Source organism: Pteropus alecto, unplaced genomic scaffold, assembly GCF_000325575.1.
Source record: "Pteropus alecto unplaced genomic scaffold, ASM32557v1 scaffold17, whole genome shotgun sequence".
NCBI lineage: Eukaryota > Metazoa > Chordata > Mammalia > Chiroptera > Pteropodidae > Pteropus > Pteropus alecto.
In genome coordinates, this window is record NW_006440645.1 from 2,237,670 (window position 1) to 2,250,283 (window position 12,614).

General features: G+C 45.8%; 1 protein-coding gene, 1 long non-coding RNA gene and 1 other non-coding gene across 3 annotated transcripts in view; 2 read left to right on the forward strand and 1 right to left on the reverse strand.

Annotated features, from left to right (window-relative positions):
• Positions 1–6: 6 nt before the first annotated feature.
• Positions 7–1,105, forward strand: LOC107196089. The gene is made up of 2 exons (XR_001517400.2): positions 7–412; positions 899–1,105. It is a non-coding gene; the product is annotated as an uncharacterized LOC107196089 (long non-coding RNA).
• Positions 460–590, forward strand: LOC112484649. Its single transcript, XR_003048099.1, has one exon. It is a non-coding gene; the product is annotated as a small nucleolar RNA SNORA24 (small nucleolar RNA).
• A 1,990-nt stretch (positions 1,106–3,095) lies between the features above and the next one.
• PRSS12 (serine protease 12) overlaps positions 3,096–12,614 on the reverse strand; it is an 80,928-nt gene continuing 71,409 nt past the window's right edge. The window contains exons 14-15 of the mRNA XM_015593887.2: positions 4,352–4,629; positions 3,096–3,518 (exon numbers count right to left, since the gene is read on the reverse strand). Coding sequence (XP_015449373.2) covers positions 3,211–3,518; positions 4,352–4,629 — 586 coding nt within the window. The 3' untranslated portion in view covers positions 3,096–3,210. The remainder of the gene's footprint in view (positions 3,519–4,351; positions 4,630–12,614) is intronic.

Below are 12,614 nucleotides of genomic sequence, written 5' to 3' on the forward strand. Positions count from 1 at the left end.
CGCGTGCGCGGACGTGTTCGGCCTTTCACGTCCGGGAAGTGTGGTTCTGTGTTCGTTGTCGCGTCTTCTGTCCTGAGTGGTCTTTGGGACAGCTTTTGGGCTTAGATAAAATGCCGGAGATTCAAGAGTCTTGTAGTGGGAGGTCTAGGTCAGCTTCGGAAGCCCGCGGGGTGGGGAGCCTGAGCCGCCTCGGGCGTTCCTCACGTCGCGCGGCGGCCACGTGCGGCCCGGGGCGCTGAGTCCCAGGCCCCGCGCTGGTGGGCTCTGGGCCCGCGGGCAAAGGTTCAGAGTATCGGCCGAGTCCGGCAAGGTCAGCAGTTCCGCTGTCGGTGCCATGTGGCCATCGGGAACCCCCTTCGCCACTGTGAAATCGTAACACCGCAGGCAGACACCCGCCAGTTTGATCCACGTGGTGAGTAGCAGCTGTGCTTGTTGATAGTTCTGTCTGGCATTGTGAACCTCCATGTATCTTTGGGACCTGTCAACTGTGGCAGTCTCCCTTCCTAGCCATGGAAGAGCATATTCTTGTTTATTGGCAAAGCTGTCACCATTTAATTGGTATCAGATTCTGACTTGCACAAGTAACATTCTTTACTTTTAAAAACCTAGAGGGTGCTGGGTTATTGGGCAAAGGACTGTTTTTCAAATGTTTCCAGGAAGCTGAACTAAATGTTCTGATGGATGATGAAAAACATAACAAGGTATGTTCCTTTGTGTTCATATTTCAGTTAATTTTAGGGCTAAGGAATTGGAAGGCCAAAGTGGGCCCCATTTGCTAGCGTTTTGTAATTCGAAAGAGTAAATAGCCAACTGAATAGGAAGTAACTGAAACAGCCGCTAAGATCTCAAGCTCAGTTAACACAGATCAGAGTTTTACAAAGCTGTTCTTCTCTTGCAGGGATCAAGAGGTCCAAAGTGACGTGGGTGAAGTATTTAGCATCCTGCACTGCACTGAACAAACATGTTCAGCGTCAACAGCTTTGGGATTGAGTGGCAAATGATCTGGAAACTCGCACTATTTTCAATCTTGTATGTTATTTTTTTTTAGTATGATATTTAAGAGAGTGCTTCCTTGTTAAATAAAATGCTTGATTCATCTGGATAATGAATGATCTCTGATGGGTTAATGGGGGAAGGTAGTTATGGAGGCCGTATGGATGAGTGCTATAAAGTATTAGAGCATTTGGGGAAAACGGATTCATAAAAACCAAGTAACCCCTAAGGGAGAAAATAGTCATTTTATATACCACCAGACAAGATTAAAGCAACTAATTATACAAGGTGAAAAGCTATGCTCTTTATTTACACAAATGCACACTGAACATGAGTGTTTTATAAAAGTCACACTTAGGTATAATAAAGGCATATTTTGTGAGCCACATATTCTACTTGAAGGTTGAGCAAACTATGCCACCTGTTAACTCTTAAGTCTGCCAATCTCGGGTCTAATTCAAATTTAAATGTGCTACTTGCACCAGCACTGTAGTTTAATTATAAAGGGTAGCCCGTGAGAAAGATTCAGCAAAGATAAATTTTCTCTACTGACATTCTTCCTGAGCTCTTGTGCGGGTGTGCCCCGTCTGTAGCTCTTATCGCTAGATGTAAATGCTTGAAAATTTTATCAAAATCATGAGCTTTTAGAAAAGTTTTATGCTATTCTACCTGACAGCATTGCAGTTCTGCAAATTAGTAAAGTACGATGCAAAGCACCATCAGGTTAGCACCAGTGTTTCACAAAGCTGAGGGCAGTTCGATGCACAAGGGAAAGGAGATGAAGTCCTTAAGAGTGTCGCTTAACCATCCTCGATCTCAAATTCATGCTCACCTCTTCATCCGTATTTACGCATCTGCCCCTCAAATGTATGAGAAGTATTTTAGCTTCCTGGGAAGGACTCGGGAATGGTTGATGTCGGCGATCATCCTCTTGTGTGAACAGGATTGCTAAGTATCCTGAGGGGCATACCGTTTATGTTTGGGCAAAGATTTTGCACTGCCACCAAGAATGTCCTCTGAGGGCATATGGTTGGCAGCTGTTCCTTATTCCTTTGGGCAGGAGAACCATGGGTGGAATGTCAGGATTGGGACTCCTGTCTTAGGAGTTTGAATTAAGATTTTACCAGCTGTCTCAGAACCTCTAGGCCTGTTCCCCATTCAAAAAGGGGATACTATTAGCAATGAAGTACATGGCCATGTAATGCAGTGCCTAAGCAGATTGTAACCGGAAGATGAACTGAAATCAGTTGAAACAGGTATTTTAGGTCTTCTCAGTCTGTAGGCTGCGAAAATTTTTTTTTTTTTTGCTGGGACTATCAGGCTAGTCTTAGGAAATCTACAGGTTTGTTAGTTACCATAAAGTTGCAACAGATGGCACTCAAATCCCAGTCCAGAAAATAGCACAATGCCATGGAACAAACTTTTAACTAGTTATAAATTTGGAGGGTTAAAAGCGACCAGGGTAGGTAAGTCAAATAGGGTGGATAGATTAGTTGTTCAATAACTGAAAGCATTCTGTATTGTGTTAGGAATACTTTTGAATTTTGCTAGTGACATACAAGGTAGCTAGAATGTTTCCCCGTGATTGCCATAGCGTTTGGTCCAGGCTTCATTCAGGATGTGTTGTGAATGGCCCTGCTCCAGTCTAAGTTTTTAGAATTCCTTTACCTCTTGGCCCTTGATTTCCTCCCTTGACAAAGGCTATAGAGATTCAATGCATGAAGATTTCTTGTCAGCCTTTGGGAAAAAGAATCTGGGCTTAAAATTATGTAAATAGAAAATGCCTCATGATGAGTGTAATGATGGGTATTTTTATGTCAAATGTGGGCACAATATAATTCATATACCACTGATTAATTATAAGGAGTTCACAATCCAAATAAATGTATAAAACAGCCTTCTTGCACAATCAATATATACAATAATCTCAGTGCTGAGAAATAGGCAGAACAGAATAAATAAATATGGTTCAAATGAGAATAAAAACTCCAGTAAAACGAATTTGGGGAGGTGACGATGCTAATTAAAGAATATCTACTACACTGAGGTATCTAACTTCACAAATTCTCAAGCAGCAGAGGGGTACACAGACTTCACGACACAGCAAATCACACGGACCCCAGCGCCATCAGCTGGCATTTCAGCTGAGTACTGATGTGGAGGTTGAAAATTTTCCAACAGATTCTTTAAACACTTTTCTCCTGAGGTTTCTATGAATTACAATTTGGTGACATTTTTTATCCAAGGTATAAAGGCTGAAACTTTGGTGTAAACGCCAGGCGAGTCCTTGACTGCACAGCCGTAACCCCAGGAGGTCACCCCATATACAACCCAGGTCCCTCCGGGCCGCTCACACATGAGGGGTCCTCCGCTGTCCCCCTGGCAGCTGTCCACACGTCTGTGTTCATGGAGACTTCCAGCACAGAGCATCCTTCCTGTGAACCGACCCTTGTAGCGTTTTTCACAAAACCTCTTGGGGAGTAAGGGGATGGCTGCTTGTTGGAGAGTTCTGGAATACGCTCGTCCTGCTCAGACAAAATAATGTGAATTAGGTCCCAGCCAAAGGTCCTGCAGAGCAGAGCTACACTTAACGGTCTAAGGAACACTTAATAGTCTAAGAGAAACGCTAGCCCTGCTGTGACATTCGTGCTGTTTAAAAACCCGTTCCGCACTTGCAGCTGCAGTGTTTATCGCGAAGAAATTTGTGGATCGCTGTCCTAACCTCACCCCCAAAGTCTGCCACGACACGTCTTGGTTTTATTATTTTCACATCACTCTAGTATATCGGTAGTCTTCGGAAACAACATTCTATTTATAGCATTTTGCTTTTAGTAGTGGTATTTACATTTGCAAAGTACAGTAATTCTCGATTGCTTAAAATGCCAAATCCTATATGTTCTGCTTTGTATTCTGCGCTTTGAAATTTACCACATAAAAAATTATTAAATACTGATCATACACGTTTCTGCCACATTAGGATTAGAGACAAGTTCTGTTTAGAAATAACAAGAATAGTTTTTATATTTTATTTTTACATTGAAACCAGTCAGATCTGCTTTGGCCTCAGAGTACGTTTACGTAAAATTAACGCTGGCAGCGAGCTGCGTGTTTTTTCCCTAAACGGGAAATGGGTTCAATGAGTCACTATAAACAGAAAATGTCATTTCGTGCCTCTTTTAGTGACACAAGCATCTCACACTTAGCAGAATTTCCAAACAGCTCGGTCTGAATCCGTTAAGATTTATGACCGCTGGACACGGAGTGTGCGGGCACCCCCAGACCCCAGCCAGAGGGTGCCGGCCCCGCCGTCTCCCGCAGCTCTCCCTTTACTGTCCCTGTCCCCCGCGGCTCTCTTTACCTGTGTCTCCCCAGCCGGTGATGTAACAGTTGGAGGCCGTCCTCTGCGGCCTCTCCCTCGGGAGCGGCAAGCAGGCCGGCCGGACGTGGCTGCCCAAGCTGGCGCAATGCTCCTGCCCGCGCAGCCTGACCAGGGCGATGTCGTAGTCGCTGCCGTCCAGGCGGTACTCCGGGTGCACGACGATCTGCTGGACCCCGAGCTCCTCCTCGAACTCCTCCGGCACCAGCGTGTGGTGATCCCCGACGCGGATGGCGTAGCTCCGCGGCCCGGTGCCGAACCTGGGGGGCAAGGGCCATCAGGCGCGCTCCCCACGGGTCCCCACGGGTGCCCACGCCACACCCACACACCGCGGGCCCTGCTCCCGGGCCACACGCCCCTTCTGTAAGTGTGGCCTCTCCTTCCAGTCTGGCCCACGGCCACCCTCCACCCCCTGGACCTCAGCCCTTTGACCTGCCCAGTGCTTTCCCTCAACCCCACTCTGCTCGTGGCTTCCCTCCCTCTTGCAAAATCTCTCAATGCTGCTTTGCTCTCATCCGCCCAAACGCCGACTCTGGTTTCATCAGGTCACCCACCACCTGCTCGGTGCGAGCATCTGACAGCTAAAAGGGAAAAACTACACTAAACAGCTCTCGTCTTCATTCCCCCCACCCGATCCAACTTGAAAGTCTCCGGCTGGACACCACACCTGCACTCGAACGTGTATTTAGAGAAGCTGGGTCTTCTAGTGACTGCCTATTTAACCGTCACCTCCCCCTCACTCCCGTACACGCCTGCAAGTTACAAGTCGCTCACACATTCCCACAGCCCGAAGTAGGGCTCCGACAACTGCAGTACGAGTAGCTTTCTTAACTATGGCAGCTCAGAAATGAAACGACGCAACAAAGGTGTTTAGCTTATACAGCCACCTACTATTGGTCTATAATGGAATAATTCCCTGCGATGCTTTGAGTTCTCGATTTCCAGCCTTAACTCATCACGTATGTTTACCATTCAGAGAGCTTTTTACATATTGTCCCTAGAGAATACCCTTTTACGGGTTCCACTTCAACACTGAAGTAAAGTTTAGGATTATTTCACATCCTAAAACTGTAGAAAGTAAGAGTCATGGACAACAATCAGAAATTTAAATAATTCTCATTTCCACTTTCTGTATACTGATGTTTTAAAAATTGAATATGCCTAATTAATATACTCAGGTTTTAAAGTGAAACCCTAAGTGATTGATTACTTTTCTAACATGAATAATTGTGACTGCTTCCTGGGAAGTGCTGCTGAACTGAACTGTTTCATACTATGTTTGGAATAGAATTTTCAAAATTATCTCGAGCTTCACTGTGCAATGCAGCAGCCACTATGGCTACTGGAGCCCTGGAAACGTGGTGAGTCTGGACCGAGGTGCGCTAAAAGTATAAACTAGGCTCAGGGCTCTGAGCACTTGCTATGAAAAATTACTGAGCATATCGTCTCTATGTAATAAGAAAAGTATCTCGATGTTTACGTATTTTGTAATGATAATATTTTGGGTCATCTATTGAGTTGTATGCGATGAAAATGAATTTCACCTTTTTGATTTTTTTATCTTTTATTGTGGCTCCTAGAAAATTTAAAGTTATGTCTATGACTTGCATTTGTGGCTCATTACATTTCTACTAGAGAGCAGCGGTCTAGAGAAATAGGTTGTCGTAAACTAGACATTCCATTTTATGATATATCTTTAATGCAGTCACTAATGTTGCTTATAACTTTTAAGCTTGAGTTATGAGACATTCTCTTCACATGTCAACTTTTTATATCCTTTAAGATCATTACAGTACTGATCAACCTAAAAAGTAAAGGTCTCATTGCAACAATATTTTTCATTCTTTGAAAAAGAGCTGTGACTCTTAACTATAACCTTTGCATCTAAACTGCTGTATAAATATATCTACACTATCTAAAAACTGAGTCTTCGCCCAATAAACAAAGACACAGGACATTACAACAACAAGGAGATTTATTTTTACAATATCCCAGTGTTAAAGTCTTGGGCAATCTTGCCTTCATGTATCACTTCATGCCTGGCCCACGGCAACAGTCTGCTAAATGACCTTGTTGCTTCAAGTTCTAACTTAAGGATCCATGTTCACGTTTAACTTTAACGATCCATCCCTCGCACTGCAGCCAGGCTGATGTTTCTGATAATATAACCACTCTTGTGAACACCCTTAAAGGGGTCCCTACTGTCTATGTAACAAAATTCGGGTTCCTCAAATGACATACATGCCCATCCCCAAACAGCCTTTGTCCCCTCTCTGGTACCAGCGTGGTCTCTCCGCCCCTGTCATGTTAGTGTTTCTCAAACCTGTCTCTATTCAAACTATTTACAACATCATTACCCTTTCCCTCATCCTCATGGCAAAAACTGATTTTATCTTTCAAGTCTCGAGTTGAGAATGTCCTAGATGCTCTCCCTGCCCTGCCCGAGAGCTGGCTGGCCCTCCAAACGCTCCCGGTGGCATTGTCACAGCATTTATAATGGGTTCCAGGTGTTAAGATGTCGGATCTCCCGGGAAAGGCTCCGCGAGCGTAAGGACCACATCATGCTCACTTTTGTATCCTTAGCACCAAAGTGCCTGACATAGAGCAAGCTCTTGAGAAATGTGAGTTAGATGACTCCCTTTGAAAGACATCCACACCCATATGCATATGCTCCCCTCCCCAACTTAGTGAAATCAAAGAGACATCTCATCAACTCCCATATTATAACAAGACCATCGCTAAAGTTTCTATGTCCTAACATATATATCTCTCTCTCCACAGAAATCTAATGTTCTTGTTTTTGCTAGCTATTCATCAGAATCACCCATACCACTTTAAAAATACAAATGTCAAAGCCACACACACTCTGAGAATATTAAATTAACAGGGCTGATTCACGGGCAGGTTTGAGAACCAACGAAGCAAAGACAAAGCCCGGGTGTGAGCCCTGCCCTGGGTGCCTGGACCCTCGCCGGGGGAAGCGGGCAGCCTACCAGATTACTAACAGATACCGAAACGCGGCAGCACGCACGGTCCAGACATGTGTCGTGTTCTCGAACCGAGAAGATTTTGGCAGGTTATTTTCGAGTTTACCCCCAAATTAGTATACGAACCAACCAGGAGTTGATATTAAACTGAGAACAAAAGTAAAATATTTAGCTGACGAGGAGGAAAAAAGCTCCATTCTTGTCAAATTTAATTCTGTATTCCTACGCTAATGTCCTGAATTAAGGAACTGGACCGGCTAAACCTCAGCGGTGATCCCTACATCCCCGTCACTCCAAGTATTCTTACACCGGGCCTACGCTTGCAATTTGAAGAGCACCCCACACGGCACTGGCTTAGTCTGCTAAGCAAATATTCGTCTTCCAGTGTCGCTCCTAGTGGCTGGGGTTACACACGTCAGGGACAACACTGGCTGAGGTCCCAGTATGACTGGACTTTGAAATCAATTACTATGGTTTGAGGCTTTTCAAGAAAACGTATCAAGGAATCCCCTTCTGCAACATATTTGAGCTTTTATTATCTTGATAGACTTTATTACATTCAAAAACGTTTCTAAAATAGACATTTCAGGTTTAGTCTGACACACCATTTAGTTGTTTGCTTTGCTGAAATGCCTTCAACTCCCTCTCAAATAAATAAAACTTGGATGAGATTCTCAGAGAAGTGTGAGCAAGATAACACAGCGGTTTAGTAAAATCCAATATCCTAATTCCTCTGAGATTTGAGTTAAACAACAATAAAAAACCACTAGGGTTAAAAATAGCAGAGTTAAGTTCAGGGTCATATTCTTTGTGTGTTCTCTACATATTCACCTCTTCAATGAGCAGTAATTCACATCGGCTTGTGCGCATCTGCTACAATTAGAGTCTGTTATTCTCTGTCAGGATGAAACTCCAGAACTGGCCGGCTGAAGCTGCTTGGATAGATGGTTCCCGCTGCTTAGAGAGAAGCGGCCTCCTCTGTTGACCCCTGCACTGTCCCTTGTAGTGTATGTTTGGGAAGTGGTTTTCCACGATCGATGGTAATACGTAATTAGCAAAGACCGTGTTCTAAGAACTCTACCACACACTAGGTCGTGGAACACAGGTTAAGCCTGACATAATGTGTTCTTTAAAAGTCGAGTCCCATTACCTCTGTGAGTCATCTCTCCAATGACAAAGATCTAGACATTTCTGACTTTCAGGGCAACAATCTCTGACAATTTCTAGCTGCTACGGTCTTTCTAGGCAGAAAGTCAGAGTTAAAATCAGGGAAAGCTATATTCTTGATCTAATCGAGTTTGCAGTAGAATTACAGAAATAAGACAGTCTTTGTTTAGGTGTGTCCTTTCCTCCGAAAAGGTGTTTGTTGTCAGAATAAGCCATTAAAGGAAATTAATTTCATATTCAGGATTTTTTTCCCGTAATTACATTGCCCGTTGCACTGCCATAGAGAGAGGGGCATTTCAAGGTACTTGTAATTGTGATTTACAGAAGAAAACAGCAAAAACAAGCAATTTATGTTGTGTAAGATTCACAGGAAAACTATTAAAAAAACTTAATTTATCCGAATTTCCACTTCAAACTGCAACGGGATGTTGCATTCCAAAATCTGTATTGCATTAACACTAGAAACAACGTGAAAAGCTTCACCGGCTGCCTCAGTTCCTGTGTTGTGTGCACACGAGAGGGTTTGGGGCCCTCACAGCCCGTGGAAGCTCAGAACGAAGGAGAGCTGCATCACTAGACCTCCGCCGCCTTCCAGCAAGTTCCCTGTCACGTAAGGAGTCCACCCCATACGGAGGAGTGTAACAGGATGTGCGTCTGAGTTATGCCTTCTGGGCCGGCAGTCCTAGATTATTCTGATTGGAGGATTATATAAAAGAGCAGCTACCCTAACATAAAAAGCTGTCGTCCACGGCATCGAATAACGCGACGGCATGATCTACGCCTGACTGTTCAGAACAAGCAGCTCCAGAGCACTGGCCTGTGCCGTCACCACTGTGAGCAGGAGGCCGACGAACAAGGAACCCTCATGTCCACGGAAGCCCTGCGCACGGCAGGGGACACACAGACAGGTATGGGGCGAGAGAGCTCCTTCCAAAATCCGAAATCTAGGCCCCAGCAGTCGGCCTGAAGTTAGACTTCCCAGAGATCTAGACAGGGGGTGAACTCAGAACCGGACACGCGGTCTCTGCACCACCGGCTCTACAGTTCCAGGGGAGAGCTGCCTAGGTGGGCAAGTTTCAGAGTTTCTGATGATGAAAGGATTGTTCTAATCCAAAGTCCCTGAACCAGAAGAACAAAATCTGTAACTTGTTCTAATCACTGGTAACTGTTCTTGTGCCTTTTAATGAACTTACTGCAGTAAAGATGTGACTTGTAGCCTCTTTAGGCATTAAAAACAGGAAGCCAATGAAATCCGGTAAAGGTTACGGACCAAGTCAGATGGATATATGACAGATGTGCAAAGCCATTTTCTCCCTACTCACATCCAGAGTCTCACATTACATCCAAGCATATGAAAATGCAGCATATCATAAACCAGCCCTCTGCTTTTTAATCAACTGCCTTTACCTTCTGCTGTGCATATCATGGGAAGAAATTCCGAATAAGGAAGCAGTTGTCTGTTGATCTAGGTTTAAAATACCAGCGTCCTCTAAGAAATCAACATCCTTAAACATATCCGCCACCTGGCAGCTGGGACCCGGCTTTCGTCACGCAGCGGTCATCCAGGAGCATCCGCCATGTGCCACGTCATATGCTAGACACTCGGTTTACAAACACAGAGGAGGTGATTACTAACTTTGGGCTCTAATCTAGAGGGAGGAGGCCAAGGGAGGGACAGTGGCATGTAAACGAACAAAAACAAACACGTGCCTAAAAATCAAAAGACCTTCCAGGAAACCCAAAAGTCAGATCAAAGTTTCCAGCCTCCGGTGGAATTCTGGGACGATTTCCTTCCTTTAATACTTTCAGCTTGGAACCGCGGAGTCCATCACTTTTAGCGGAGACTTGAGACAGGGAGTCTTGAACAAGAGGAGGACAAGCTACACGGAAGCCGCTGAAGCCCGAGCTGCAGGACAGGCTTCCCCATGTTCCCCGCAGTGTTCCGCCTTATTCTCCACCAGGCAGTGGAGGAAAATCGTCCGGATTCCGTTTTTGCTAATAATCTTTGGTTCCTTTTCTTTCTTTCTTTCTTTTTTTTTTTTTTTTCACCAGGCAGTGGAGGAAAATCGTCCGGATTCCCTGTTTTTGCTAATAATCCTTGGTTCCTTTTTTTTTTTTTTTTTTTGAGCCTCAGCATCATAAAAGCCAGTGCTTATCTTGAATTTTACAGTTTATAAGATACACATACTTGGCTGATTTTCCGTCTCTCACAGCGGAATGTCCCTGCCTTCATTTCGCAGGTGAGAACCCTGAGGCTCCCAGGGCGAAACGACTTCCACGAAGCTGGACAATTCACCGCTGGAGGAGCTGACCTGCCAGCCCGGTCTCGGCGGCCAGAGCCACGTCTCTGTCACACGGCACCACGCTGCACTGCGTTCTGTCCTAGCGCGTCCCTCTGTCCTGTCCTCACACCTTCTGTCTCTGTTACGACCGACCGATAACCTGTCCCCTCCCGTTCCTTCCCCAGAGGGTCTTAACCACTTGGTAGCATGTGCCAATTTGAGTCACACCAGATAAAGGCTTATTAGCACACGTGCCGAGGTTTTCCAAATGATGCGAAGCTCTTTCACAGATGCTGTGATTAACCCCTTTGTGCAGCCGCTCAGATCTACCCCGCACGTCTCCAAATGACGCATCTCCTAAAACTCCTCTTTAATCATATTTCAAGGCTCAAAAACCTTGAAGGGTTTCCCACCGCCTAGCGACCCCGGCATTCCAGGCCCTTCTTCCCGCTTTCCTCTGGGTCCGCACGCTCCAGGCCCACTCTGCTGACCGTCCCCGACCACGCCATCGACATCACCCCAGGCGCACGCGAGCCCCTCTGCCTGAGCAGACTCCATGCGACAACCACTCCCTGCCACACGCGCCTCCGAACGGTCCTAGGGTCAAAGAGATAAACCACAAAACTCTTGCTTATGTAAGAACAAAAACGCTTCCCCGTCGACATCTGTCGGCTTTGAAGCAAGGCGTGCCGGGCCGAACCTGACCCCGCGCCAGCTCCCGCTCCTGCTCGCCTTCCTCGGTGCACCGCGTTACCTCTTCGCGGTGTGGCGCCCAGACGTGAGCACGGGGCTCTGTGACAGTGACGCCGCTCGAGCACTGTTTCCTGCAACCAGAGGCAGCATTTGGCTCCCCTATTTCCATATGGCTTGTTGGAGTCGGCCTGTTAAGACCTTTCGCCATCCCGGAGCCTACCTTCCCATGTGCTGGCGCCCCTCCCGGCCTCCTGGCGCCCAAGACAGAATGGGCTCAGCATCGGAGTCCTTTCCAGTGGAGGGATTCACATGTCGACAAAGCAAGGATAAGCGACCTGTCAACCCCATGCTCCTCCTCCTCCCTCCAACGCCCAGACCACAGTCTGCTCTGCGCACGGAGCAGGTGTGTCTTCACCTTCAGTTACACATAGTAGGGATGCACATTCGCGGGTCTCAGCTCCAGCGACTCAGCAGGTCTGGAGTAAAGGCAGGAATCTGGGGTTCTAACCAGCTGAAATGCATCTAATGCTGGGGCAAAAAGAACACCCTTTAAAAGGGTGCCCGAACTCTTCTTCAATCAGCAATATGAACGTCTCCCCCTCCCGGGATCCTGTAGCCACGCTGAAAACTCCTGTGAAAGCAAAGGCCCGGTCTGCCACGTTCTCCGGGGTAGCTCCTCTGCACGGCACGTGCCTGGGAGGATTGGGGGCTCGATAATTTTTTGCTACGTTAACGAATAAATATGATTTTTACTGTCTGTGCCACTCGAATGTATTAAACCCACTGGCATCTCAGTGGGCTCTCAAAGCTACGTAATACAGATCTGTGTGTTCTGCAGCACCTTGAACACGGACGATTACTCCACAAATACTGAAATGAATAAAAGGAAGTGAATAGAGGTCTTAGAAATAAAGATATGTGAGAACTGGGCATATGGCATATGACAGTGGGTAAAGAATGAAAAGTTTAACAAAAAGTGCTGGGAAACTAAATATAAAATAAAGAAAAGTATAAAATCTGGTGACTTCATACCCTATATCTTACACAAAAACACTGTAAATGGACCAAAAATCTAAACATGAAAAAAACTGTCAATTTTTTAGTAAAAAAAATAAG